Raw genomic sequence first — 26813 nt, forward strand, 5'->3', positions numbered from 1 at the left:
TGCATGCTGAAGGGAACCACTCTGAGCCCCTGGGGTCTCTGCTCCTGCCGCCAACACACAAATGAAAGTCATTCTTCTCCCTCCTGAACAGGCATTTAATAGTCTTACTTCAGTTGGAAGCAGTAGTTGGAGAATAAGTTACAGGAACAGACAGATCAAAAAAAAAGAAGAAAGAAAAGAAAACCCCACACAACTTAAAGTGCTTCAGGCTGCAAACGTAAACATGAGGGGCAGGAGGAGGCCACCTGGCTTTCTCCCCTTTCCCCTGAGACAGGAGGGTCATTGTCAGGGTCCCTTTACCATCACCACCCTCTAATCTCAGCCCTGTGGGTGGGTGGGAGGGAGGAAATGTCAGAGGCAGGAGAGACAACTTAAGAGGAACAAGGAATACACTTTGTAAACTTAGAACCAGGGTACAGGGCGGGGGGCAAGGGAGCTCTTGGAGCCCCTGCCCTGGCCTCGGGGTGGGGCCAGCCCCCCCAGGGAGTCGGGGAAATACTGTTGGCTTAGTGCTGTAGCCATACCCGCCCATTTCACAGCTTCTTCCCTCGTCCCTCATCAGCAGACACAGACAGGCGGCCCTGCTAGGCCTCCTCATCCATGGTGGGAGGCATCCCAGGGGAGGCACAGTCTGGAGTGAGGACCCCCTCCAGGGGCTTTCGGTTTCTAGGAGTGTAAGATGGCGGAGGGCCCGCACGGTGCTACTTGACAGGCTCCACCACCAAGACCTTGCACTCACGCTTGGCAATCTTGTCCAGAGAAAGCACAGCCTTGTCCGGGGGCAGGTAGAGGGGGCGGCCCACAGGGGAGGCCACAGGAGGTGTGATGGCCCTGCGCTCCATCACGCTGCCAGATCTGGGGGAAGGCAGAGGCAGTGGGTTCCAGTCAGACCCCAGGACCCTTTCCTGTTCCCGCTCCAACTCCGGCCTCCACCGAGGCCAGCGGCACCCCTCCTACCTTCCATACCTCATGAGGTGGCTGCGGGAGGGCTGTTGGTGAGAGAAGGACTGAGAGCGGCCCAGGCTAGCCTGGTGTCTCTCCACCAGGTCCCGGACAGCAGGGCTGCTGGGGCTGCTCTTTCGAGAGAGGGGCCGGGCCTCAGGCGGAGGGTGGGACACACTGGCGGTGAACTGCAGCTTCAGTTTCATGTGCTGGCTCAGCTGGTGCGGGGGGACACAAGTCAGCACTCCAGCTCAGCCTCCGGGCCCCAGCCTGCCTTTCCAGTCAAGTTCCCCACTTGCCCTGCCAGTGTGGCATCGAAGTTCCACCTTCCCTCGGCCCCCGCTGCGGAGTACTGCCCCTGGTGTTCCGTCCACGGTGGCTGGTGTGGTGCCTCTGACTCCTCCCACCCTGACATTCTGCATAACCCTTCACACAGTCCAGCCCCTCCCCAGCCCACCTCGAAGAGCCCCGTTCTCAGAGCCTGGAAGGCCACACTGAAGGTGAGCGCGCTGCCCTTCCGGGAAAAGCCTAGGTTGTTGAGGGGAGTGTGGCAGACAATGGAGTCCAGGGCTGCCTGCATGGCCCGGCGCTCCTCCTCACACAGCTGCTTTCCTGGGGAAGGCCGGGGGTGGGGTGGGGGGGACAGAAACAGTCACCAGTAAACTCATCTGTACGGTGCCCCTCCGTTCGCAAAGGGCTTTCATGAGCACAGTCTCAGTTGCTCCTCAGAGCCACTCTGGAGTAAACTGCATATGTATCATCTTTTGCTGAACTTTATAAATAACAACAGCTAATACTTAACTGCGTGCTGAGGTTCATCCTGACCACTTCACTTATGTTAACCATAAATCGCCATAACAACCCCATGAGATATTATTTCCCCCCTTTTAGAGAAGAGGGATCTGAGTGAGCCTCAGAGAGATTAAGTGACCTACCTAAAGTCACACAGCTAGTGAAAGGGAGAGATAGAAATCAAACATACCAGGGAGCCCAGATGCAGGGTCAATGCCCTTAAAATCACAGTCCCACTGCTTCTCTAAGCCTTCCATTGGTGACACTATGGAGACCACCCAGGTACAGAGCTGAAGTAGCCTGCCACAAGCCACCCACCTCCATGACTTCCTTTCCCCTCCTCTTTTGGGACAAGGTCCCAGAGGCTGACAGCCCACCTACCAGCCTGTGCATGCTCCGGGGTCCACACAAGCCTCACAGCAAGGAAGTCTTGGAGATTGTTGAGCAGTGTGTAGGTGACCGTGAACCGCTCGTAAGTCCGAACAGGGGACTCACAAGAGGCAGTCATCACAAAGCATGGGCGGTCCAGGCGGATGCTGGGCAGGCTAGAAGCAGTGAGAGAGGGAAGCGAGGCATGTGTTGCCAAACAGGTGAACAGGACGGTGCCCAGCGGGGAGTCCCACAAACTCACCGGTAGTGGGTGTAGATGCTCTGGGTGAAGGGCAGCTTTGGGGTAGACCACTGAACCACAGCAATCAGGGGAACTTCTAGGCCCTGTGGGAGAGACAAAAGGAAACACCATGTGTATCTGAGGTCCCCTTCCATCTTTTGTCATCCCCTGGCCTTTCCCTCCCACTGTTTTTTCTTAACCTTGCTCCTTGAGCACACCAGCCTCTTTAACTCACCTCCTTGGCCCCTTGAGGGGGTTGCTCACCCCCTCTCAGCTGAAATAGGAAGTTGTGTTCCTCCAGGGCACTAAGCTGGCAGGGGAAGCAGCCAGAGGTACCAGGGAGCCGGCAGAAGGAGCCCATGGAAACTTCCCCAGACTGGTGACTAGTTCAGCAGAAAGAGGGACAGAGCTTGGTCTTTTCATGCCAGAGCTCTTGGCCCTGCCCCCCATCCCCACTTCGCAGCCCTGCCCCCTCCTCAGGACCTCACCAGACATTGTCCACCAGCAGCACAGAGCCGTCGGGCATGACAGGTAGATAACTAGCATTGAAGTTTGGGAGAATACGGATATCCCAGATGGAAATTTCCTCCTGGGAGGAGCTGTTCAGCACTGTTGGAGGTAACCAACTCAGCTCAGCTAAGAGTACCTGGACCCCTCAAGCCCCGACTTTACCCCTCCAAAATGGACTGATCCCCACCAGTGTGCCCACAGTAACTGCCACCCAGTCAATGCCCTTGCTGCTACCGAAGACCTGAGCCGCAGATCTGCTCACCCTTGAGCACGGTCAAGTGTTTTCCAGCCACAGTGAACTGGCGGCATTTCAGAACCGGAGGGGGCAGCAAGGTCAGCAGGGTGCTCACTGCGGAGAGGGCCCAGGCAAGAACCAATGAGCTGGACAGAGACCTCACCTCCAACCCACAGTTCTAATCTTCCTCTGCTCCCCGGATCAGGCACTTGCCAGTATCACCCCTCCACTCTGGCCCCCAAATTCCAGACTCTAGCATTTATTCTCCACATTCTCCCCACCTTGGGCCTTGAAAGCGCTCTGCTCCCCCCGGAAGGTCTCCCCAGGAGATCGGGTCTGCAGCAAGCGCAAGTAGCCTTGATCTCTGACCTCTGGCGCCTCGACCTCCCGTTTCCACACAGTCACTACAATCTGAGAGCAAGGGGCACAGGACTTCGGTCAAGAGGAGAGCCAGCCAGCCCAGCCTTAGAAAGGGAGTCTGAATTAGGACAACAGCCCCACCCCTTGCCAATCTTACCTTGGCCTTAGGTGTCCCTGGGGGCAGTCTATCCAGTGAAACGGTGAGTGGGAAGATGACCTCATCTGTGGACACAATTGGTTCCTCCACAGGTAGCTGGGGTTTGTGAAAGGGGTAAGAGGGCGGGAGAGTCAAAGAGGCAGCCTGCGGCGGTTCCTTTAAGATGTGATGTTCTCGGTTCTTGGCCTCTGCTCTCCTCCGTCATCTGCCTCCTTCAGGCCACCCAGCGTCCATCCCCTCCGGTCTCTGGAGCCCAGCAAACCGCCCCTCCGCCCTGTGCCGTGTCACCCCAAGCTCCTCACCGTGGTCGCTCCCCCTGAGGTAGCAGGGCCCGGGCCGTGGGTGAGGAGGGGGCTGCAGCCTCGAAACAACGCCCCACCGCCAGGATCCCCGCCCCCTGGGGGTTCGGCATCCTGGTCTGCGGAGCCACCGCCCCCGGGCGCCCCGCCTCCGGCGCTGACCGAGGCCAGGGCAGCCAGGGCCGTTGCTAATTCTGCCCAGGCCCCTCGGGACCCCAAGCCCGCGCCGCCCCCGGCGCCGGACCCCGCGCCTCCCCGGCAGCGCAGCACCAGCAGGAAGCGGACAGTCTCCCCCAGGTAGAGATGGTTGCGCCGGGGCAGCGCCCGGTACCGGCCCGGGTCCCCCGCCAGCTCCGCGCGCGGCGGCAGCGGCACCGCCGGGAAATACATTGAATAGTCACACTGGGACTCCATAGGGCGGCGAGGACGGCGCGGGCGGGGGGCGAGGGGGTCGCTGGGGCGGGGCCCCGGAGTCCCGACACCCGACCGGTGCTGCGCGCGGCCGGGCCGGTCCGGGAGACCAGGCGGGGCCGGGAACCGGGGCAACGAACCCGGAACCGAGACCCCGCAGGGCCGGAACCGGGCTGCTGGGCCGATTGACTGGCGAGAAACCGGAAGCGGAAGGGAAGGGGCGTGGCCTCTGAGGCCCCGGAATTTGTGGGTGACCAGACCGCTGGGGAGAGAGGCGGGGTCCGGCTGGGGTTAGGCTGCAGTAGGAAGGGTTTAGGAGAAACTACAGGACAGATTTCTTAGAGAAGAAATATTAAAAGAACCCCCTCCAACTCCGCTTCTCCCAGGAAGATGCTCCCTTCTCTCCCCTTTCCGCCCTACATAAAGCAAGTCAAAGGTTCAAATTATTTATTCATTCAACAAACATTTCACAGTGAAATGAGCATAGTCCAGAACCAAATAATTCATAGAGAAATGGACGCATTATTCCAACCCACACGTTCCAAATTTTGTCTTGCCTACTCCATGATTTGCTCCTCTGGGGGGGATCTTTGAGAGTGCTATAGGGACCTCCCAGGGGGTTGGAAAGGGGAAGGGGGAAAATGGGGGGGGCGGTACTGCAAGGAGCTGAATGCCTGGAATGCCTTGGCACGGGCTGGAAGACTTGGTACCCACATCTGTGCAAAGTTTCATTCAACCTCTAGGGCACAGACATGCTTTCAGGGGGAAGCAGAAGTGGCATCTGGCCGCCCCATACTCAGTCGTGTGTGCCCTCGTAGCTTCGCTGCTCTTCAGCCTAAGACTTAGTGGTCTGATGCCTAGGGGGAGAGTATCCTTGAAGTCTTAAGGGGCAGAGAGACTGTGGGGGGAAACTGCTTGGCATCTAGCTTGTCCTTGTACTGTAGCTCAGGGGTAGCCAGACGCTCACACTCCTCCTGGTCTGCGAGGCTCAGTCCACTCCGAAGTACGTAGCCCAAAACCTTACCTGACCCAAATTGGAAAGGGCGGAACCGTCGGTCAGTGATATATTTGGGGTCTAAAGCCTCACCCCCCTCTAGACAATGTTTAGCCAGGGCCTCTCGGCGAGCCCGGAGCTCTGCCACAGCACTCTCCAGCCGGCTCTGGCCGTATTGATTTATCCGTGCCCACAGACTGTGGTTGAAGTGAACGTAGAGAGCCCAGTCCAGGTGGTTCCAGGCTCGGGCCCGTGCATTCAGCTGCCTGTCCTCAGTGGTCACTCCACCATTGCTGACAGCGCCTCTGCCCTGCTCACCCCCAGCCTGGGCATTGTGCATGAAGCCCACCACGTCATCCAGACCCCAGCACAGAGCATCTGCCAGTAGAACCAATGACTCATCAAAGTACTCGGCCACCAAGACCAGATCAAAGACAGAGTCCAGCCAGGCCAGGCTCCACTGGATGAAGGACGAAGATCCCAAATCTAAAGAGGCAGGGCTGGATGTCTGGCTGTGACCACCAGCAACTGTGGGAGCAGGATGGAAGATAGCATTGGGATCCAAGGGGTGTTGGGCTCGGGGTCCAGTGCCAGAAGGCAAAACATTCAGCTGTGGGAGGTTGGGGTCTCTAGGTGGATGAGGATTCCCTCTCTTGGTCTTCATCTCTGGAGGGAAGGGGAGACCAAAGTCAAACCACAGCAAGTTGCGTGCATAGTGGTCCCCACGGGCCCCAGGTCGATAGAAGGCTCGAGGATTGGCCAGGAAGGCGGCCAAGGATGGTGCCTTGCGGAAGGCTGATGAGGTGGATTTATAGTAGGAGAAAGCAGACCGGGCCAGAGCTGCGGGGTCTCGGACAATGGAAAAGAAGAAGCTGTCAGAAGGCATGACCTGAAGTACCTGCAGAGGAGAGAAAACAGGCATAGGGAGAAAGAACTGAGCCAGGAAGAAACTAAGAGCAAGCCCATTGTCAGCAGATCCCCTAGACTCCTCAAACCTCCTTCTGGAAACTTCTGGGCTCTGCTGGAAACCCCCAGCTTCCTACACTAACATCTTGGGCCAGTTACTTAACATCTCTGAGAGTCAATTTGCTCATCTGAAAAATGGGGATAACCATACCTTCCCACTGATTATGAAGGTACACAAGATAAAGGGTATGAAGGAACCTGGAACATGGGAAGCTACTTGAGAACATTAATTTCTTTGGGCCTGTCTGTATGGCTTTGGTCAGTAAAATCTCTAAGAATCAAACGTTATCTTCACTTCTCCAGTGAAAACCTATCAGATGCCTACCCTGGGACTCTTGGTCACAGCTTTAAGAAAGGAACTGGTCTCAGGCCTCCTCCAGGTGGGGGTGTTGGGGGGAGCGGTCACTGGCAGCAAAGAGGGAGGAGAAGGGCCAACCATAATGCCGTCTCAAGTATAGGCATCAGGTAGGCAGGCCAAGCCCAGGATGGCCAAAGGCTCAGAGGCACCTTGGAAGGTAAAGGACACCCCAGAACTGGGTGCTGGGGAGCTATGGACACTTGGTAGGGTGCTACCCTGAGGCCTGGGACACATGATTCTACTTCTCAGCAAGAGGGATGGTGGGAATCGGACTGAGCCACACCCTAGGATGGTCCTGCATGCAGATCCACATCAGGACCCAGCTCCTGGGCTCCCTGAAGGGTCTCTGCCTCTGAATATGGCTTGTCGCTAAACCTGATGCCCTCACACGATGTCCTCCAATCTGCTTTGCTAATGTGGGCATGCCTGCAGAGCAAAGCCTATAAACTGTCTCTTTGAAGGCAGGGGAGAATGATGCGGAGAACAGTCTGTGGCATCACGTGGACCTGGAATAAAATCCCAGTTCAGCCATTTACTAGTTATGTAACTTTAGGCAAGTTATTGAAGTTCTCAGAGCCATTGTCCCTCCATCTATAAATCTGGGTTAACACTTACCTTGAATGTGGAAGTGCATGGAACATGGTAGGTACTCAGTGAATGGTGATGACAATGAAGGTCAAAGGTCAAAGACCAGAGAAAGCTGCCTGAAAGATCATTGTCATCACCTCGCTCCCAGCAGTGACCCCTCACTGCCCTTCAGGTGATACTCATGACCCTCAGCTGCTTTGTCCAGCTCCAGCTTAACAGGACACACACACACACATACCACGATGACCACCACCACCACCGCCTCTTTGCTGATATTCCACTCCCTCTAAAATACAGGATATTCTTCTTACTACAAAGTTGAAGTCCACCCTTTCCTTAAAAACCACTTCCCCAGAAGGCCCTGCCTCTTTTGGTGAATTTCCTCCCCGCAGTTCCAAATACAAACACACACACACATGCACACATGCCAGGGAAGGCCCTTTGACTTGGGAGCAGATGGGCCTGAGTTCAAATCTTAGCTCTGTGGTTTCTGTGAAGGAGGCCAGTCACTCAGCCTCTCTGAAACTTGACTTCCTCATCTGTGTAATGGAGACACTTAAATTGCCTTTCTGGCAAGGTGATGGTGAGATTAGTACCCAGCGGTCAGTAAGTATTCAATAAAAGTTCCTTCCCTGTATATTTTCATTTGCACGTTGGTTTTGTTTGCCCAAGAGCTCTCAGGTTCCTTGTGGTGTATGGGTGAGCACATGAGCACATGCGCACATCTCCCCCATTAGAACTGGGGAGGAGGGCTCGGGACCAGGCTAGGGCCTGGCACGCGGGCTTGGCATGTAGCTGATTCTCCACATCCGGCAGAGGAAGATGGTTAGAAGACAGTGGGTGAGCAGGCGCCCCGGTAATGTCAGTAGAAGGGGCCAAGAAGAACAGCTGGGGTGAGAGTCTGGGGAGTCAGAGTTGTCAGGGCACTGATACCAGGGGGGTAAATTGGTCAAGGAAAGAGACTGGAAAGCTCTAGATGGGAGAAAGCAGGACTTTGGCTCCCAGAAACTACTAGGTAAGGGACAGCTGAGGAGAGGGGAACAGGAATCTCTGTGGCTCCCTTGCCCAACTTTTGGGTGAAGGGGTGCCTGGGAAACCCCAGGCCAGGGGCATCCTCCCCTGGCGGTCTTGGCCACAGGCCTAAACCCATGTCTCTCCAATCCCAGCCACCCCCTCTTACACCCCTCACCTCTTTCAGGTTGAACCTCATGTGATGACAGAGGATGTGGAAGGCCGGCTTGGTACCTCCACCTTGAGGGTGGTAGCCTTTGACCCGAGAGGCCTGGAAAAGCCTTGGGTAGCCGAACTGGTAGCGGGCAGGGAGGGCAAAGCGCAGCCCGTGTCGGTCCCCATAGCGATGAAGCAGGTTCAGCACAGAGCTGCTCCCAGATTTATGCGTCTTCAGGAACACAAGTCGCTGCCGGGGCAGGCAGGAGGAAACAGCCGATCCTGGAGATGGGGCCAAGGGCTGTCGGAGCTGCAGGCCTGGTAGCCTGGAGAGAGATGGGAGGGGAATTTTCCTGTCCCTCATCAGCAGGTGGGCAGGCATCTTGTGGAGCAAGGACAGAGGGCACAGAACCTCCTCTCAGTCCCCAAGAGTCACAGACCTAGGTGGCATGAGGCGGAGCAAATGGGGGGTGTCTATCAGGCATTGGGACAAAATGGGAACTCACCTCCTCTGGAAGGGCCCCCCCCAGAGCTGGAGGGCAAATCCGATGGTCATGAAGACTCCCAGAGCCACCCCCAGGCTCCGAGGCCCCCAGAGTCGCATGGTCCTGGTAGGAGTCAGAGGGCCCATGTGGCACAGGTAAGGGTGATGCTAGCGAGGGACAGGGCAAGGGCCAGGCACAGAGGCAGAGACAGCTTGAGACAGCCGTGCAGCCGTGGAAGGCGCTGGTTCGAGATCGGGGGGTCATCCCCCAGGCCTGTTCGCAGCCCTGGTTGAGTCTGCCCCCTGAGTTAGCAGATTTTTGCCTCTGTCAGCGTCTAGAAGGGAAATGAGGGGGGAAGGGGGGAGTCTAAGGAGAGGGTAGAGCCTTCTCTCCTGCTGCTGCAGCTCATTCCCGGAGTGGGAGCCTGTGGGGCGGGGTATGTGCTCTCTACACCCAGATCTTCCAGGTGGTCCACAACTACTCCTCTACCAGCTTCCCCGGCCCCCACCTGCAGCTTCAACCCGAGCCTCAGGGATTTAGAAGGGGAGGAGAGAAAAGCAAGACCTTATGAGAAAGACCAATCTGCTCATGTGCATGCCGGTGAACATTGGTTAGTCCCTGGCTTCCCTGGCTTCCTCATGAGCTCCTCTGCCTGTGACGGATGGGGTTGGAGAACCCCATTCTGAGGCCACGAGGGGCAGCCATAAGGAGGGAATGGGGGGGTGTCAGACAGGGGCACAGGCTACTGAACGCAGGGAGGTCAACTACAGGAACGACTTTGTCATGAGTAGGAGTCAAAACTGGGCATCTCTTCCCTCTTCCGAAGTGCTCTCAGCACAGGGCAGACCCCAGTGTGTGAAGAGCTGGGGGAGACGTGGGGTTACTGATGAAGCTCAGCTCCCCGGACACCCCCTACTCCCCCATGCCGGCTTTCCAACTCCCTCTGCACCCAGAGGAGATTGAGAGGATGGAGCTGGAGAAAGGGGGAAAAAAAACACAAAAAACCCTCTGCGACAGAAAGATACTGAAAGCTACAAACATGGAACTTCTGAGCTCCTTCCCAGGCCCCAGCTTCCTAATCAAAGGGGAGTCTGGACCCACCCCTTCAGATCACAGCCGCAACCGTAGGCCACCGCCCCTCCAACAAGCCCTGACAGCCCCTTTCTGGGACAAGCCAGGAGTGACCCCAGGCAAGGATAACCCACACTTGCTACCTAAAGACCCGTCCTCTCTGGCATCACCCCCCAATTCCCTCCCCCAACACAGCCCCCAGGATCCAGCCCCACCAGACTCCCTCCTGTGTCCGACTTCTATTCCTTCCATCCATCTCTGTCTCCTCCCCTTACCCCTATTCCAGCCCTCTGTCCCCTCCAGCTTTGGTGATTGCTCAGTCTGTCGCCAGCTCTTTGTTGGCCCCCTCCGGGGTTCTATGAATCCCCCAAGTCTCCTCCCATAAATTCNGCGCTGTGCTCAACTTTCCCCATAAACTTGCTCCGCGCCCAGGCTCCTCCCCCTCCCTCCCTTTGTCCCGCCAGTCCTTGCAGCTGCTTGCGCTTTAATCGCGTCTCTGGGTCTCTCCCTCCCGGCATCTTTCCTTCGTCAGGGTGCCCAGCCCTCCCTAGGAAGACAGCACTTCTACCCTCCTTTCACAATTAAGAAACAATTATACCTTTTCCTCTTAGCTTTCTGCAGAACAAAAGACTCATTCAGGCAACAGAAAGAAAGAAGGAACAAGAAAATAACAGACAAGTTGAAAGAAGACATTGTCAAGGACGTGACAAGGTAACCCCCAGCTGACTCAGAGAACAGGGGCCCCCACTTTGAAGGCAGGGGGCAGCGGTGTGGTAATATTAATGGCACCTCAGGTTCAGAAAGAATTTTGCAGAATTTTGCCAGTCCCCACAATTCTCCCCATTTTACAGATGAAGGGGCTCAGACCCAGAGGGTAGGCAACTTGCCAAACGGAATGACAGGGGGCACGTTCCAAGAGAGGTCAGGAGCCTCTGCCAGGAGCATGGGCTCAGAGAAGGATGCTAAAAGTCCAGAGTCACACACAGGGTCCAATACGTTAGCTGTTTATTTGTAGAATAAACACTAAATCCAACACTGAAATAGGAAGTGTGGAAGCTTGTGAAGGATGTGGATGACAGAGATTATGAAATGAGCCCTTGTTTTTCTTTTTGGTATTTTTGTTTAAGAAACTGATGCCGAGAAAACTCCATAGAAACCAGGCCCCCAGATCTTGACCCTATTCACACACCCCAGTCCCCTGCCCTGCACCCCATCAGCACCCAGCTTTGCCCCTATGAGACCAGGTGCCCCACCCTTCCCCACATCCAACTTCTTTCAAACCCCACCCCCAGTCGCAACTCTAAAACTCCTTTTTCCTTGTTGGGGCTGACAACTGGCCCAACATAGAGGCTTGGTTGGCGAGTACACCTCTTAACTAAATAAATACCCCTAGCCCCCTCCTCCCCAGATTGTAAATGAAAAAATAAATATTGTGAACACCCACACCCACCCACCCACCCCCAACCCACCAATGGTAATCTCCTGGATTTGGGGCCCCAGCCATTCACCCAAAAAGTCCCTTTCTCTACCTCTCTGCATCCCCCTTCAACTCCTCCCCAGACCCAGCTGAGGGGCAGGGGGGAGGAGGGGAAGGGCCATGAACCCTTCTGATGCTAGGGCACCCCTCCCCCATTATCTTGGTCCAAGCAGGGCCAGGGCTGAGAGGAAGAGAATGAGGATGGGTTCGGTGTGAAAACCAACAGATGTCCCCCCAGTCCTGCTCCTGCCCTGGTTGTGGCGGACAAGGACACCTCCTCCTTTGCTCCCACTAACGTCCCTTCGAGGAGGGCGAGGCAGCCTGGCTGGAGGGGCCACAGCTGCTGTCCCAGCCATCCAGTCATCTGCATAGTGCTGTCCCTCTCCAGAACCACTGGTGTCTTCTTCATCTGCAGGAAGGAGAGGATCAGAGACAGGGTTGAGAAAGAGGCAGTGGGAGATAGACACAGAGAAAGAGGCGGCGGGGAGAGAGACGTGTAAACAGGGAGGAAGAGAATTTGAGATAACAAACAGAAGGGAGACGGGGTGCCTGGGTGGCTCAGTCATTAAGTGTCTGCCTTCGGCTCAGGTCATGATTCCGGGGTCCTGGGATGGAACCCTGAGCCCCGCATCAAGCCCCACGTTGGGCTCCCTCCTCAGCGGGGAGCCTGATTCTCCCTCTCCCTTTGCCACTACCCCCCTCCACTTGTGCTCTTACTCATTCTGCTCTCTCTCACTCAAATAAGTAAATATCTTAAATAAATAAGTAAATATCTTCAAAAAATAAAAACAGAAAGAAGAAATGGGAGAGACACAGGTAGATAAATGGAGATTGGGAAGGGGAGAAAGTGAGTGACAAGAAGGCAAGGGGAGAGGTCAGACGGATGTGGGAATGAGAGACAAGAAAACAGACAATGAGACAGAGACAGAGAGAGAGAAGGCGAGCATACACAGGAAAAGACAAAAACAGATGCACACAGAAGCAGCAAGCGGACAGAAAGAGGGGTGTTGGAGGAGAGACAGTACAAGACAGAGACAGACAAACAGGAGGAGAGGAAAAACGAACGTCCCTCTGTGCCTTGCTTCTCTGGCAAACTCTATCTTGGGAGCCAGCCCAATGGTCCCCCACCCAGCTTCCCCACCTCCCCCAGGTTGCTCACCCTCCCCAACAACCCACACCCTTTTGCTCCATCTAAGAGGCTTCCCACTGTTCTGTAAGAGTGTTTTGGTGTCTCCCCACTGGGCCGTGAACTCAGGATGGAGACCCTGTCATATGTCTTTTACTCCTCACCTTTGAGCATTCGGTAACGGCGTGTTCAAGAAGGAATGAAAGAATGAGTGAGTAGAAATGTGAGGGGAGGGGCTCAGAAGGCAGTGGGCGGGGCCGGGTCGGACCGCAGACAGCCGGAAGGGGCGAAGCGCTCGGGGCGCCCGGGGCTCTCACCCCAGTCCTCCAGTTCCAGGTCGCGTCCTAGCGCGGCCACCCTCATCCTGGTCGTGGCCGCCCGGAGCTGCAGCCGCCGCCTCCGCGTCTGGAGGTCGACGCTCGAGTCTTCCTTGGCCATCTCTGGGTTGTCGAGCTGCTCGGACAGAGACACCCCGACCACCGGCGACAAGTACCTGCGGGCAGAGCAGCCCCGAAGGCTCCCTCCCGGCCCCCCCGGCCCGCCCGGCAGTCCGCCCGGCCCTCCCGCCGCCGCCGGGTCTCACCGGCCCCGCCCAGCTCCGGTCCAGCAGGGCGCCGCCTCCTCCGAGATGTCCGCTGCCATGCGGGAGTCCCCGCACACCGCCAGGGGCAGCCCGGCCCAGAAGCCCCTCACCCGGCCCAGCCGCTCGCGGAGCTCCCATACCTGGGTGAGCGGAGAGCGCGGCTGGGCTGGAGCACGCGCCCTCCCACTTCCCACCACCCACCCACCTTGTAGCCGTTGGGGGTTCCCACATTGCTGAAACACCTAAGGCACAAGAAGAGGGCCCCCTTCGTCATCCTACGGTGAGAGCCACACAGTGTCCCCACTCCAACACCCCAGTCTCCCTGACACCCCACACTGTCCCCCGACTCCAGACTCTCAGGTCCACTCATCTGTCTCCTGTATTCCAACACCCCAGCACTGACTTCCCCCTTCCTCAGGCTGACACTCCCACCATTCTCATGGCCCCTGTACCTGGGCTGACACTGCCACACTGTTTTCCTGCAGATACATCAAAGCTTCTGAGATCCTCACCCCAATGGACTGGGTTGCCAGCTCAAAAGAAAAAGAGCCCTGGAGCTTCTCAGCCAGGAACAGGAGACCATCTTGAAGAAGGGGAAGAAAGAGAAAGGGTGTCATGAGGGACTGTGATGTTCCCACAAATCCCGACCTGGGTCTTGGAGGGAAGCAACAAGGTGTTGGATAGGAGAAACTCACATGAAAACAGTCTCTCAACTCCGCAAGGTTTAAAACTCCCTCCCCAGTCCACCCCAAGGCATCCCGAACACAAACAGCCCTCCCAGGCCCTCCTGAATCCCCTCACCCAGATAGGACCCCCAGTCAGGATCCAGTCCCTGGCTGTGGAGACAGCCATTGGCCACATTGAGGCAGAAGCCCCGGCAGGGTGGCAGTGAGGGGATGCCCCGACAAAGGGGGCAGCCGGTCAGACGCATCACAGCTCTCCTGCAGCCTTCAGACATGGGCACCTGGGGGTAGACAGCAGGACTTGTCATTCACAAACACAGTGGCTGTACTCAGCCACGCTTGGTGCTGGACAGAGAGAAATCAAATACTCCACCTCACCTTCCCCAGGCTCTCTGTGGAGAGCTGGATATGAAAGTCTAGGGTTAGTGACCCCATGTGGCAGCAGGTGAGACCTGAAGACTGCCACAGATCTGATAAGGAAGTTTCCCAGGGGCCAGGCTGCAGATACCTTCTTCTTGGGGGGAAGGGGGGCGGGGATGGAATTAGAGAGGCAGTGGGGAAAGCGGTCCAAGAAAAGGTTCAAGAAGAGAGAGCCGGTGGTTGAGAAGAGAGGAGACTGGGCGGGGGGAGTTCAAGAGGTAAAGATGGGAGGTCAGGGAGAAAATGGATGGTGAAGAGAGGGCTTTGAAGGCCAAGGCAGGAACCTGACCTAAAGAAGCAGGGAAGGGGGAGCCATGGAGGGGTTCTGTGGGAAACGGCGGGGGGGGGGGGGGGGGGGGGGACTTNATCTCAGGCTGCTATGGAGATGAGCAGACCACAAGAGGCTTGCAGGGGTAGGGGGGAGTCATCAGAGAGCAAAATAGGGTCAGAGAATGGGAAGAGGTCATGGATCATGACACAAGGGAGATTTCACTTCCAACCCCTCCTTCCTGCTTTTCCCTGGATACTGGGGCCTCAGGGCTGATATGGGAAGGTCCCGGACCTCTCCAGCTGGCACCTGACTCTTCCTCACAGGTCCTCTCTTACTTCTGCATCTTTCTCCCTGGGCCCTGCCCACACTCAGCCCCCCTCTTACCTTAAGTGTTTCGCTGACCACATCTCTTCCGGTTTCCAGGCCCTGGATAAAGGCCCGGGCAGCCACCAGGGCCCGGGTTATCTGGGGCAGGGGAAAGAAGATGAGGGAAACCATAGGGTCAGTCATGGTTCAGTCAAGACTGGAGCCAAGAGACTACACCAAGGGCACAAGCAGTGGGGGTTAGGTTTGTGGAGTTATTGTGGGGTTGTTAGGACTGTCAGATGGTACAAGGAGGCAGGTTCAATAGGCTCAAAGGAATTATAGTCTAGAAGGATAAAGGGGAACTGGGTTTGGGAAGAAATGGAGGGATAGTGTTTTATAGGGCTTGGCAATAGAAGGATGGCGTATCAGAACAGACAATGAACTTGACGCCAGAAGACCTGGTGTAAGATACACCTCTACCACTTACTGGCTGTGAAACCTGAGCTTCTGGGAGGCTCAGTTTTCTTGTCTGTAAAATAGGGATACTACTGTCTATCTCAAAAAGTTACGATAACAATTAAATGAGATGCTGTAAATGGAAGTCCGTCTCAACTATTAAGTGCCTAATTCATGGTTAGTTGAACCACAGGAAATCAAGATATTAGGATTAGGGAGCAGTTGGCAGAAAGGTGGCTGGGGGCCAAGAGCAGGTGAGTGGGTCAGGGATTCGGGCACAGAATGAAACTAGGGCACAGAATAAGAGTGAGGGGGTACCCAATTAAAGGAGACCAAAGAGCATTGGGTCAGGCAGAGGGGACTGGGGTTCAAGATAGGGGTCACCAGGTCAGAGATGGCTGCCATACAGGGTGGGGGAGATCACCAGGTCAGGGGCAACTGGGGCATGAGAGGGGAGTTGGGGTGAGTGGTGCACAGACAGCTCAGAGGTCACCAGGTCAGAGGTGGCTGAAGCTCAGGCTTTGGGGCCTCTCACCTGCAGGTGGAGGCGGTGGGGTGCGTCCCCGAAAGGCTTCAGAGAGTCATCAGCAGAAGAGGCGAGGCGAGTGAGGCAAAACAGGTAGTCGGGGGAGAAGGTGTACTGTGGATGCAGCAGGGGGAACAATCTCTCCAGGAGCTGTGCCCAGAAATCCACCAAAGCGTCATCTAACCCCTCACCGGACCTCTCATAGTAGTCCCGCAGCCGAGAGAACAGGCCACTGAATACAGGGGCGTGCTGGGAATACAGGTGGCCGAAGGAGCGGTGGAAGAGCAGGGCCAGAGAGCGCTCAGATGACAAGAGTATCTCCCGAAAAAGTTCTGTGGCAAATGTGGAGAAAGGAGTGTGAGGTGGGGTGAGGCCAGAGAAGGATGGAAAATTGAAAGGGTGAAGGCAGGAAGAGACGGGATGGGGGAGACAAGAGAAAAGTGAGTTAGAGCCTCAGGAACTCTTAAGGGACCTGGGAAGCTTGGGAAGGAGGGGACCGACATTGGACAGAATCTGGGAGTGGTGGTGAAGAGGGGCTAAGGCAGGATGTTTGCTGGGGTCATGAGCACAGAGAGGAGGTGTAAGGCCAGGTTTGGGGACCCCAAGTCCTCACCATCAAATTTTCTGTGCCGGGCAGCCAGTGTGTGAACAAGGAATGAGCCGTTCTCCTCCACCAGGCCTCGGAAGGTGGTCTCAGTCTCCCAAGTCAGCCTCTGCTCTATCTCACTGGAACAGCAGGTGTACTCCTGGGGACAGATCCGGAGGTGCTCACCTGGACAGAGGAGACATAGAGGAATGGGAGGAGGGGGAGTGCTATCATGAAATTCCTTCCTTCCTTTTGTCTGTCTAGGGGGCTATCCTTTCTCTTCTACCTGTCTGCTCTTTTTTTCTATTGTCTCTCCCTCATCCCCACCTGACTCTATCCCCTCCTTATTTTCCCCTCACCCAAATGGAGTCCATTGGCATTAGTCATGGGATCAAATAGTAATGAGCCAAATTAGTGATCAGTGTCCTCAGATGACCCTCCCCAACATCACACACTCCAGGCCTCTAAGGACTTACAGGGCAGCATTTATGGGAAGAATGGGGTTTGGAAGGGTGGGTTACTAGGTAAGCAACAAAGTATTATCAATGAAGGGGCTCCTAGAAATAGCGATGGGAACAAATAGAGCTGTGAAGAAATACAGAGGGGGGTGTTAATTACTAGAACGGGATTCCTAGGGTGGGGGTGGAGTAAGAAACCTATTATGTGAACAGGAGGCTTATTGTGATCCTGGTAAGTAAGTTCAGGAGAAGAGATATTACTGGCATGACTATGGCATGAAAAGATTATTATAACGGTCATTCTGAAAGGGAGGAGAGTTATTGTGAACTGGGGAGGAGCCGCCCCCGCCCCCTCCCTCGCCCCCAATTCTCTAGTCTTCCTCTTTCTCCTCACCTGAGATCAGGGCGGGAGGGAGTAGGCTTAAGCTATATCCCCTGGCCCCCAGCACCTGCCGGGTCTCAACGCAACTCCGGGTGACCTTTGCCTCGCTCCCGGGTCCAGGACCAGGACCGGGACACAGAGACAGCAGTAGAAGCAGAAGAGATCGCAGAGCGGACATAGCTGTTGCCACCCTGGTTCAGCAAAGTGTGTCCTAAGAAGGAAAGAACAGTCCGAACTCGGGAAGCCGGTTCTCTGCCGCGGGACCTCTCCGCCGGGCAGAGAAAGAGCGCGACCTCGGAAAACTAAACACCGAGCACGATAGCTGGACCAAGCGGCATCTGAGGAGACAATGGGAGCCGGGAGCCGGACAGGGGGCGGGGTCCGAGGCGGGGCCCCGCCAATGATGATAAGGAGCGGGCCTCAGAGGCGGGGCCAAGGGAGAAATTAAGCCAATGTAGTGGGGAAGCTCCGCAGGGGGGCAGAACTCGGCGGAACTAAGGAGGCTGGTGGGGGAGGGGCGTAGCCTTTGTTGGGGGCGTGGCTATCCTATTCGAAAGGCGGGGCCTGGGTGGAACCCAGCCTATGGCAGTTGAGAAGCCAGAGTGAAGGGGCTACAACTAGTCTAGTGCGAAGCAGGGCCAATGGAGGGAGAAATTGGGGGCAGAAGGGGCCGGACCTGGGCGGAGAAAAGCTAAAGCAGGCCGTCTGCGCGCCCGAGCCCACGTGACGGGGCGGCACGCGGAAAAGCTTGTGCCCGCACGAGGCTGCCCGAGCAGCGTGACTGGAACGTGGTGAGCACGAACTCGCGCACGCCCAAGCCTCGCGACAATTACCACCAGTGGGACGGGCCGTTTGAGTACGCGCCTGCGCACAACGTGCCTCGTGCCTTCCCGCGTTTTTCTGGATTCTTCCACCACCGGAGAGAAGAAGCCGGCGCTTGTCCTGGAGGTGGGGTGGCCGCAGAGTCCCGAGGGACCCCAGGCAGTGATCTTTCCTCATCCCTGCCCAACCAGACGTCGCTGTTCCAGGCTCAGACAGTGAGGCTCCTTTTGGACCCGCGAATATGCCCACTCCCAGCCCTGAGAGAGCAACCGCCCTCCTCCCTGCCTCAGTGTTTTTCTCCAGAGAGGCCAGGAACCCCAAGTCCCAGGCCCCAATAGACCGATAATCACTCTTTGCATTGGTTAGGAAGCTCCCCAGCCCACTTACCCCAGGATCTTCTCAGAGATACTATCTTCTGGGAAAATGGAAAATGGGAGTTTGCCTTTACTCCTTCAGCGTTTCTGCCCTGTTCTAATGGCGGCTGCGCCCCCGGATCATTAAGCGCTTCCCATTCCCTTCAGTGTGGAATCTGGCTCCAGCCTGACAATGAAGGAGTGGGTCCTGTTCTGTTTGGGGGGTTTTTATTTGTAACGTGAGCGAGTTGGTCCCCTTGCACCGTGCAATCAACGCTTGCACGCCTGCAGAAAAGAATCTGCTTTAAGCGCCTCTGGGGTGCGTCTTGCAGCCCTGGAGAGCCACCCCCAACCCGCACGCGTGGGGCCGTGGTGTCTTAGGGCATGACTCTTGTCTTTTTTGTGTGTGTGCGCGTCCACACCCCAAACGCGAGTTGCAGAGCAGTCTCCTTAGAAAGAAAGGGCATGATTGGAGCCGAGGGTGGAGATGTGGCGGGTAGAGGCCCTTTCCTCTCTTTCTTCCGCAGCTGGACCAGCATGCCTACGCTGCGGTCCTCCTCCTCCCCAAGCAGTGTGTCCTCCCCGCTGCGGAGAGCAGCAGGAGGTGGACAGAGGGGCTTGTCTGCATCCTCTAGTTCGTCTGTCAATGCACTCTGTGGTGACAGGGACTCGGACCCGACTTCACAGGGGTGAGTGGAGTTGGTGAGAACTTGTTGCGTTGCCTGGCTTTCTCCTGCAGGGTGGGCAGCTTTTCCCTGTCGGCCTGTGACTCCAAGAAAACGTAAGAGAAGCTTACTGGTTCAGAACAGTGACCTTTTCCAGCTCTGCTGGCTGTTTTTGTTTTTCGTTTTGGGTTTTTATCTCTTTCCTGCCTTGCATGTTGTAGGCACCAAAAATAATACATCTTCTTCTAAATCCACCATTCAGGTCACCCAAACCTTTCTTGAATACGTTTGTATATTAAGTATTTATACCTCTGTCGGCATGGGGAGGTGGGGGAAGGAGAATTCTTTGTTTCCTAAAAGTAGTATATACTTGTTAGTTGGTGTGTGATGTTGCTTTATTTGGGGATTTTATAAACATATTGGTCTATCCTTATGTATGAACTTTGAGAAGGTTGTAGTACTATATCTTTTATTTTTCCAGGAAAAAATAACCTCATACAAGATCTGATTTATCTCCTGGTTATTTTTTTTAAAAAGATTTTATTTATTCGACAGAGATAGAGACAGCCAGCGAGAGAGGGAACACAAGCAGGGGGAGTGGGAGAGGAAGAAGCAGGCTCATAGCAGAAGAGCCTGATGTGGGGCTCAATCCCATAACGCTGGGATCACGCCCTGAGCTGAAGGCAGACGCTTAACCGCTGTGCCACCCAGGCGCCCCTATCTCCTGGTTATTTTTTAATTGGCTTCTTCTGAACCCTATCAGTGCTACTGTTGGGGACCAGATTTTACCTATGTTATAAATTTAACTCTAATCAATAACACTTGTGAACTTGTTTCAAGAGGTGAAATTCAACTCGAGGCATATACTAATCTCCAGTTTATGTATGAGTAATGTGTGATTTCCCAAGCCATGCTGATTTTTCTCCATGGCAGTGTTCCCTCTCTCTGCTTAAGTGAATATTGTTTGATTTTTTATTCAGAGACAATATTAGGAAAGGGTTGTCCTTTACCCACTCGTTTTCATTTTTCATCTTCACTGCTTTCTTCAAGTGAAAGTTTTCCTTTTAAGATTTTGTCTCTTAAACCTCTTCTTTAAAAAAATCTGAATATATTTTTCTTGTGGGGAAGGGGCTACAGTTACAGACAAAGAAATTATAGTTCATTTGCCGTTTTATATGGAGGGACTGCGGTGGTGTATCTAAGGAGAACCACACTCCCTTATAGGGATAGTGGTTCTTTGTCAGCTGATGAAGGCAGTGACTTTGAAGATAGCCTGAGACGCAGCGTGAAGAAGAGAGCAGCAAAACGACCACTCAAAACAACCCCGGTGAGTCAGTTTTGTTTTGAACCTAGTCTGGGAAGCAGCAAAAACAAACCAAACCAAAACAAAACAAAAACTTAGAAAAGACTCATGTCATATGTTTGGTGAAAGGAAAAAATTTAGAGAGTGTTAAGGGACAAGAAGTAGAAAGAAGGCAAATTTTGAAGAGAAAATAAGAGAATTGAGAGAGATGAAAAAGAGTGGACTTAAGGGACTTTTTAAAAGGAGAAAAAGTTAGAAATAATAAAGTTCACGATGTAAGAATCAGTTATTTCAGATCTCAGTCATTCAAATTCTATGAAATTGGCAGTTTAAGCCTGCTTGTGTGACAATGATGAGACTGTTAATATCACTTTGACCTTTTAAAAATATTTCTGCTCTCTTTATATTTATTAGGTGGCAAAACATCCAAAGAAGGGGTCCCGAATGGTACGTGGTCGTGGCCAGAAAGACTCAGAGCTACCAGCCAGTGATCTCTTTGATGCTGTGAAAGCTGCCAAAAGTGACATGCAGGTAAAACAGTGTCTCACTCTTTGTTTCTTGATAACATCTTACCTGTTGTAGAAAGATAAGGACAAATGTTTACAAAATTGATTTAACATGGATGATGTAGGGAGTATACCTTATATAAGGAAAAAGAGATAAGACCATGGAGTGAATCCTTGGAATGATGTAAGGGAGACCTTGGATGTGAGAGAGTGCTCCTTTCCTAAAAGTATCACAGAACAGGATAGATCTTATTTTTTTTAAATCGGGATGGAGGAGGCAAGCAGTGGCATTGGATAATCTAGAGAGAAATCACGAGTGTAGGTCGCAACTTGTTCAGCCTTGTCACTTTTTAGTTCCACTTTAACAGTTAACCTAATTCTTTCCCCCCCCTGCAATTTCCCCCCATATTTTATTGTAATTCTGTTATCATCTAAAAGTGTAGAAGGCTAATATATAGTTTTAAAATTTTTTGAACAATCGCCCAGATCTCTAGTCTCAGCTTAAGAAACATTAATAGTGCCATAATATATCTTCTCTCCATCCAGCCCGTGCAGCCCCTCACCACCCAGAAATAACCACTAGAGTAAATTTTCTGTTAATCATTCCATTGTCTTTATGCTTTTGTCACCAGTGAATATGTTCTTTAAATGAACCATTTTTGTATAGTTTTCTGTGACTTATTTCGATTATTTGAGATGTAGTCATATTGATGTATAATGTAGATATTTATAGTTTCTAGAACAGTTTTAGATTTTCACACATAAGTTTTCCTATTTATATTTTTGATTGATTTCTAATTTGATTGCATTATAGTCAGAAAATGTGGTCTTTGAAACTTACAGAGACTAGCTTTATGACTTAGCATTTAGTTCATTTCCTAAACTATTTCACATGTGCTCAAAGAAGGTGTGTGTTCTTCAGCTGTTGGATAGAGTGCTCTCTTGGGTGAGATCAGAAGTGTTATGTGATGAAACTTTGATATTTCTGCTAGGTTTTGGGGGTTTTTGGTTTTGGTCTGGTATGTCAATTACAGAGAGATGTATTAAAATCCACAAAGATGATCTTTTTAGTTACTACTCTGTATTCGTGCCTATCTTTGCCTTAAGTATTTTGAGCATTTGTTGCCTAGTAAATCGAACCTTTGTTATATATTGTCATTTTTTATATTTTAAGACAAAAAATTGTTGGTTTTTATTACATTTACGTTATTTTTATTTTTATTTTTTTTTAAAGATTTTATTAATTTATTTGACAGAGATAGAGACAGCCAGCGAGAGAGGGAACACAAGCAGAGGAAGTGGGAGAGAAAGAAGCAGGCTCATAACGGAGGAGCCTGATGTGGGGCTCGATCCCATAACGCCGGGATCACGCCCTGAGCCGAAGGCAGACGCCCAACCGCTGTGCCACCCAGGCGCCCCTAGTTTTATTTTTAGTTAGCATTTGCATAATACCTTTTTCTATCCTTTTATTTTTTTTTCTCTAAGACTTTATTTTTAAGTAGTCTCTCCACCCCACCTGGGGATCAAATTCACAACCCTGAAATCAAGAGTCCCGTGCTCTACTGACTGAGTCAGCCCGGTGCCCCTCCTTTTATCTTTTTACCTTCAATCTTTCTATGTTTGGAGTCTGTCTCCTGTGTGTAGCTTATATCTAGATTATGTTCTTTAATCCATTCTGTTAATCTCTCCTTTAACAGGAGAGTTTGATTCATTTACATTTATTGTCACTATTGATACATATAAATTTATTTCTGTCATTTAATGTGCTTCTACTTTATATTATCTTTTTTGTTTCTTTTTCTCCTCTTTGCTTGCTTTTGGATATCTGCCTTCCTTTTTTTAAGATTTTATTTATGGAGAGCGAGAGACTGAGCATGAGTGAGCAGGGAGGGGCAGAGAGAGGGAGAAGCAGACTCCCCACTGAACAGGGAGCCCGATGGGGGCTCTGTCCCAGGACCCTGGGATCATGACCTGAGCCAAAGGCAGATGCTTCACAGACTGAGGCACCCAGGTCCCCCTGGATTTCTGTCTTCTATAAGGACCTAAGCACACTTTAATTCTTATTGCCTCTTCCAGTTTTCATATTGTCTTGTAATGTTTGATTACATCTATTTCCCTTCTTCCAACAAATTAAACATTACTGTTTTATACAATGTTTGTATTTACTTGCATTTTTATTATTTGGCTTATTATTGCTTCTCAAATCTTCCATACAAATTCACTCGTTCAGTTTATTCTTTAAAATTTTCTTTAGGTAGAGTTTATTAACATGAAATGCTTTTGTTTGTATGAAATGTCTTTTACTCTTTTTCTTGAAAGGTTATTGAAAGGTCTTGAAAGGGTATAGAATTCTAAGATGATATTTTTCTCTCTCTCGGCACATTGAAAAGATTATTCCACTGCCTTCTAACTTCTCTTGTTGCTGCTGAAGGTCAGCTGTCAGTCTAAGTTAGCGCTAATACAACACTTTGTAATGATGGATATGCTATGTATCATCATTTAGTATAGTATCCACTAGCAACATGTGAATACTGAGTACTTCAAATGTGACTGGTGTGACTGAGGAACTGGATTTTTATTTTTTATTTGATTTAGTTTTAAGAGCCATATATGGCTAGGGGCTGATGTATTTGTGCAGATCTATTCTATAAATTGTTTTGTTTGTGTTACTTGCAAATCCTCTTTAAGTGATCTCTTTTTGCCTTGTTCTTGAGACTTATTTTGCTTTTGTGTTCTAATGTTTTATAGAATGCTTTAAGATGTAAATTTCCTTTTTATTTGTCATGTTTGAAATCTTTTGGCTTCCAGGGTCTGAAGATTGGTGTCTTTCAACTGTGGAAAATTCTTTTCAGATATTGCCTCTTTGTCATTCCAGTATCTTCTGCAATTCAATTAGACATCAATTAGAACTTCTCACTCTATTTTCTATGTGTCTTAATAGCTCTATCAGTATTTCTGACAGTCTCTCCAGGCTGAATTTTGGGTAATTTCTTTGATTTAATCTTCGAGTTCACTCATCTTTTGTTTTACTGTGTCCAATCGGCTTTTAATCCGTTTGTTGAAGTTTAAATTTTATTATATTTTTCTATAGATTTTTTGGGCCCTTTTTCAAAATTGATTATTCTTTGCTTCTGCTTTAAAACTTCTCTTTTATTTCTTTATTTATAGCATGATTTATAATCTGTAATAACTTTAATATTTGAAGTCTGTGAATACAGTTGTTTTTTTCTGCTAATTCCTATTTTTACTGCCTTATTTCTTTACTAAGTTTCACTGAGAGCTGCTCATTTTTCTTGGAGCTCTGTATGTTGGAATTCTTTGGGCCCTGGGTTACAGGTGGGTTTTTAAGAGTGCGATCTGCATTTGCATCTGGTAGTTGACAGGCGACACCCCAGAATCACTTTGAATTAAATTCTCTGATTGAAAGTATTTTTTTTAAAGATTTTATTTATTTATTTGACAGAGATAGAGACAGCTAGCGAGAGAGGGAACACAAGCAGGGGGGAGTGGGAGAGGAAGAAGCAGGCTCATAGCGGAGGAGCCTGATGTGGGGCTCGATCCCATAACTCTGGGATCACACCCTGAGCCGAAGGCAGACGCTTAACCGCTGTGCCACCCAGGTGCCCCAGCAATACATTTAAAAGATGTTTTTTGTATTTTAATCAGAAGTGTAGCTGTTTCAGTTGGGACAATCATATAGGATTTTCATTTTGTCATATTGCCAGAAATAGAAATCATCCACCTTGTTTTCCTAGTCTTTGGTGGATGAGTGGCTGGATAGCTACAAGCAAGACCAGGATGCAGGATTCCTGGAGCTCATTAACTTTTTCATCCGATCTTGTGGATGTAAAGGTGAGGAAACTCCTACCCCTTTGTAATCCCTAGCCTTTTACTCCTATGTTATGAAACTTTTGCTACATTTAGATGAGTAGGACTAGTTATTTTCTAAATAAAGGGAGAAAGTAAAGCATAAGTTTCACTGATTCGATTACATTATAGATTGGTAAATAGGTAAGTGATCCAGTTAGGGAGCTATATTGGTTTGGAGCTAAGATCCTTTGGGGAAAAATAACTAATCATACTAATGTGATGAAGGTGATATTCTCAAATTTGAAAATAGACCATTAGACATCTTTTAGTCTTCCTTTCTCTAGATGAAATAATCTTTTATTATTTATTTCTTAGCCATTTCCTTCCATATTTCTCCACTGAGGCTATGGGCTCCCAGATCCCCAGAGGTCATGACCTCATTTACTGGGGCAAGATAATCTCAGGCAGGTTGTATTATAACAATCCAGAATTGGTGTAGTTTTATTGCTTTTTTGTGTTTTTGTTTTTGTTTTTTTTAAAGTAGGCTCCACGCCCAATGTGGGGCTTGAACTCAGTATCTTGAGATCAAGAGACATGCTTTACTGACTGAGCCAACTGGATGACCCTGTTTGGATTTTTTTTAAAAACCATTGTTTTCCATTGCTTTTGATTGTTTGATTCCTTTGGGTTTTCTAGAGACTTGCATTATAGCAGATACACAGTTGGATGGTTGGATGGTAGCAGGTTTATGACTAGGATTCAGGTCTTCTGATTCCCCACCTAAGCTCTTTTCAGTATATTCCAAAGCTCATCTTCAGGTGTATGTGCAAATGGTCACAAAAATGTTATTTTTCTCTTAAGTACCTCATCTCCTCCATTCCTCAGGCAATGTGACCCCCGAGATGTTCAAGAAGATGTCCAACTCAGAGATCATCCGGCACCTAACAGAGCAGTTTAATGAGGTGGAGGAAGACAATCAGGACCCTCCTGCCACTCTGATTTCAAAATACAAGGCCCATTATTCCCCTCTTTCTGATTTTGGGAAATAGGATAGCTTTTGGAAGGAGTTTAATTTCTTGGGGGCAAAAGGGACCCATAGATGTTATCTGAATATGCCTCTAGAGTTGAGAATTGCAGGAATGAGGTATACCAGAGATACATTTTTTACTATACAATTAGGTTTTGACATCCCGAGTCTGTATGGCTTCATAGACTTGATAATACTTTTCTCATCCTTTTCATAAATCTACAGGACTCAGGAGACTATCCCCTGATAGCACCAGGTCCATCCTGGAAGAAGTTCCAGGGCAGTTTCTGTGAATTTGTAAAGACCTTGGTCTATCAGTGCCAGTATAGCCTTCTCTATGATGGCTTTCCTATGGACAACCTCATCTCCCTGCTCACGGGCCTCTCAGACTCCCAAGTCCGTGCCTTCCGTCACACTAGCACCCTGGCGGGTGAGCACTCACTTTTACTCTATGAATGTTCTCTGGGGGATTTCCCATTCTTTGGTCCTGGATGTTCTTACCTCTGTCTTAGCTCTTTACTTCTTCAAGGGCAGGCTTCTTACCCTCAACTTCAATCAAGTTTCTCACTAGTGGTATTGTAGAAAAGGGTAGATTACAGTGACAGTTTTTAGCCTTAACTTGTTTCTCATAGCTCACCTGCTGGGAATATGCTGAGGAAGCCCAAAAGAGGGGGGGGAAATGTCCACTCCTGAACAATCAGCCTTCAGATGTTAGGGTCACCCTGCTCTAGCTTTTCATTTTTACTGTCCGCCCTTTCTCTTGCTTTTCTCTTCTATTTTTTGGTGGCAGTGGTGGCAGCAGCCATGGTAGGTTTCCCCCAACTGGCCTACTTCCTGCTTCCTCCTCCTCTTCCCACTGAAACCACAGGAAGCTTTTTTATTTCTTTTTTGAATCTATTCTCCATCCTCTGACCTAAGTAATAATTCCCTTTTCTTGTTTTTCCTGGCTCAAAGCCATGAAGCTAATGACCTCCCTGGTAAGAGTTGCCCTTCAGCTGAGTCTGCACAAAGACAATAATCAGCGACAGTATGAGGCTGAACGAAATAAGAGGCCAGGACAGAGAGCACCTGAGCGGCTGGAGAGCCTGTCGGAGAAACGCAAAGAAGT

The 26813-nt window shown here is 51.2% G+C and overlaps 4 protein-coding genes across 10 annotated transcripts in view; 1 reads left to right on the forward strand and 3 right to left on the reverse strand.

Annotated features, from left to right (window-relative positions):
- Nucleotides 1-77: 77 nt before the first annotated feature.
- On the reverse strand, nt 78-4514 carry MAP11 (microtubule associated protein 11). Its single transcript, XM_034669888.1, has 11 exons — nt 3909-4514; nt 3607-3702; nt 3371-3500; nt 3117-3203; nt 2833-2953; nt 2580-2727; nt 2366-2448; nt 2116-2279; nt 1400-1554; nt 967-1160; nt 78-855 (listed from the first exon to the last, which is right to left on the reverse strand). Exons 1-11 carry the CDS (start codon nt 4317-4319, stop codon nt 702-704), a joined length of 1743 nt encoding a protein of 580 aa, XP_034525779.1. The 5' UTR covers nt 4320-4514; the 3' UTR covers nt 78-701.
- A 234-nt stretch (nt 4515-4748) lies between these two features.
- Nucleotides 4749-10334, reverse strand: GAL3ST4 (galactose-3-O-sulfotransferase 4). The gene is made up of 4 exons (XM_002927310.4): nt 10221-10334; nt 8896-9208; nt 8412-8715; nt 4749-6208 (listed from the first exon to the last, which is right to left on the reverse strand). The coding sequence occupies exons 2-4, from the start codon at nt 9018-9020 to the stop codon at nt 5174-5176; spliced, it is 1464 nt and encodes a 487-aa protein (XP_002927356.1). The 5' UTR covers nt 9021-9208; nt 10221-10334; the 3' UTR covers nt 4749-5173.
- Nucleotides 10335-10933: 599 nt separating this feature from the next.
- GPC2 (glypican 2) lies at nt 10934-17598 on the reverse strand. Of its 2 annotated transcripts, none has more exons than XM_034669889.1 (9): nt 17232-17598; nt 16407-16565; nt 15803-16125; nt 14890-14970; nt 13933-14095; nt 13584-13714; nt 13132-13373; nt 12866-13041; nt 10934-11831 (listed from the first exon to the last, which is right to left on the reverse strand). In XM_034669889.1, the coding sequence occupies exons 1-9, from the start codon at nt 17395-17397 to the stop codon at nt 11578-11580; spliced, it is 1695 nt and encodes a 564-aa protein (XP_034525780.1). In that variant the 5' UTR covers nt 17398-17598; the 3' UTR covers nt 10934-11577. The 2 variants fall into 2 exon arrangements, 1 of the variants encoding a protein (XP_034525780.1); XR_004628362.1 differs by having other exon boundaries at nt 11699-11831; nt 12713-13041.
- Nucleotides 17599-17733: 135 nt separating this feature from the next.
- STAG3 (stromal antigen 3) overlaps nt 17734-26813 on the forward strand; it is a 29060-nt gene continuing 19980 nt past the window's right edge. For 4 of the 6 annotated variants that reach the window (XM_034669884.1, XM_034669886.1, XM_034669885.1 and 1 more), the window contains exons 1-7: nt 18760-19083; nt 20284-20386; nt 20777-20893; nt 24624-24720; nt 25564-25640; nt 25931-26135; nt 26660-26811. In XM_034669884.1, coding sequence (XP_034525775.1) covers nt 18779-19083; nt 20284-20386; nt 20777-20893; nt 24624-24720; nt 25564-25640; nt 25931-26135; nt 26660-26811 — 1056 coding nt within the window. In that variant the 5' untranslated portion in view covers nt 18760-18778. Of the gene's footprint in view, nt 18257-18759; nt 19084-20283; nt 20387-20776; nt 20894-24623; nt 24721-25563; nt 25641-25930; nt 26136-26659; nt 26812-26813 lie in introns of those variants that run through there. The other 2 variants (XM_019808016.2, XM_019808015.2) reach the window with 2 other exon arrangements.

The sequence above is a fragment of the Ailuropoda melanoleuca genome, chromosome 10 (genome assembly GCF_002007445.2).
Source record: "Ailuropoda melanoleuca isolate Jingjing chromosome 10, ASM200744v2, whole genome shotgun sequence".
NCBI lineage: Eukaryota > Metazoa > Chordata > Mammalia > Carnivora > Ursidae > Ailuropoda > Ailuropoda melanoleuca.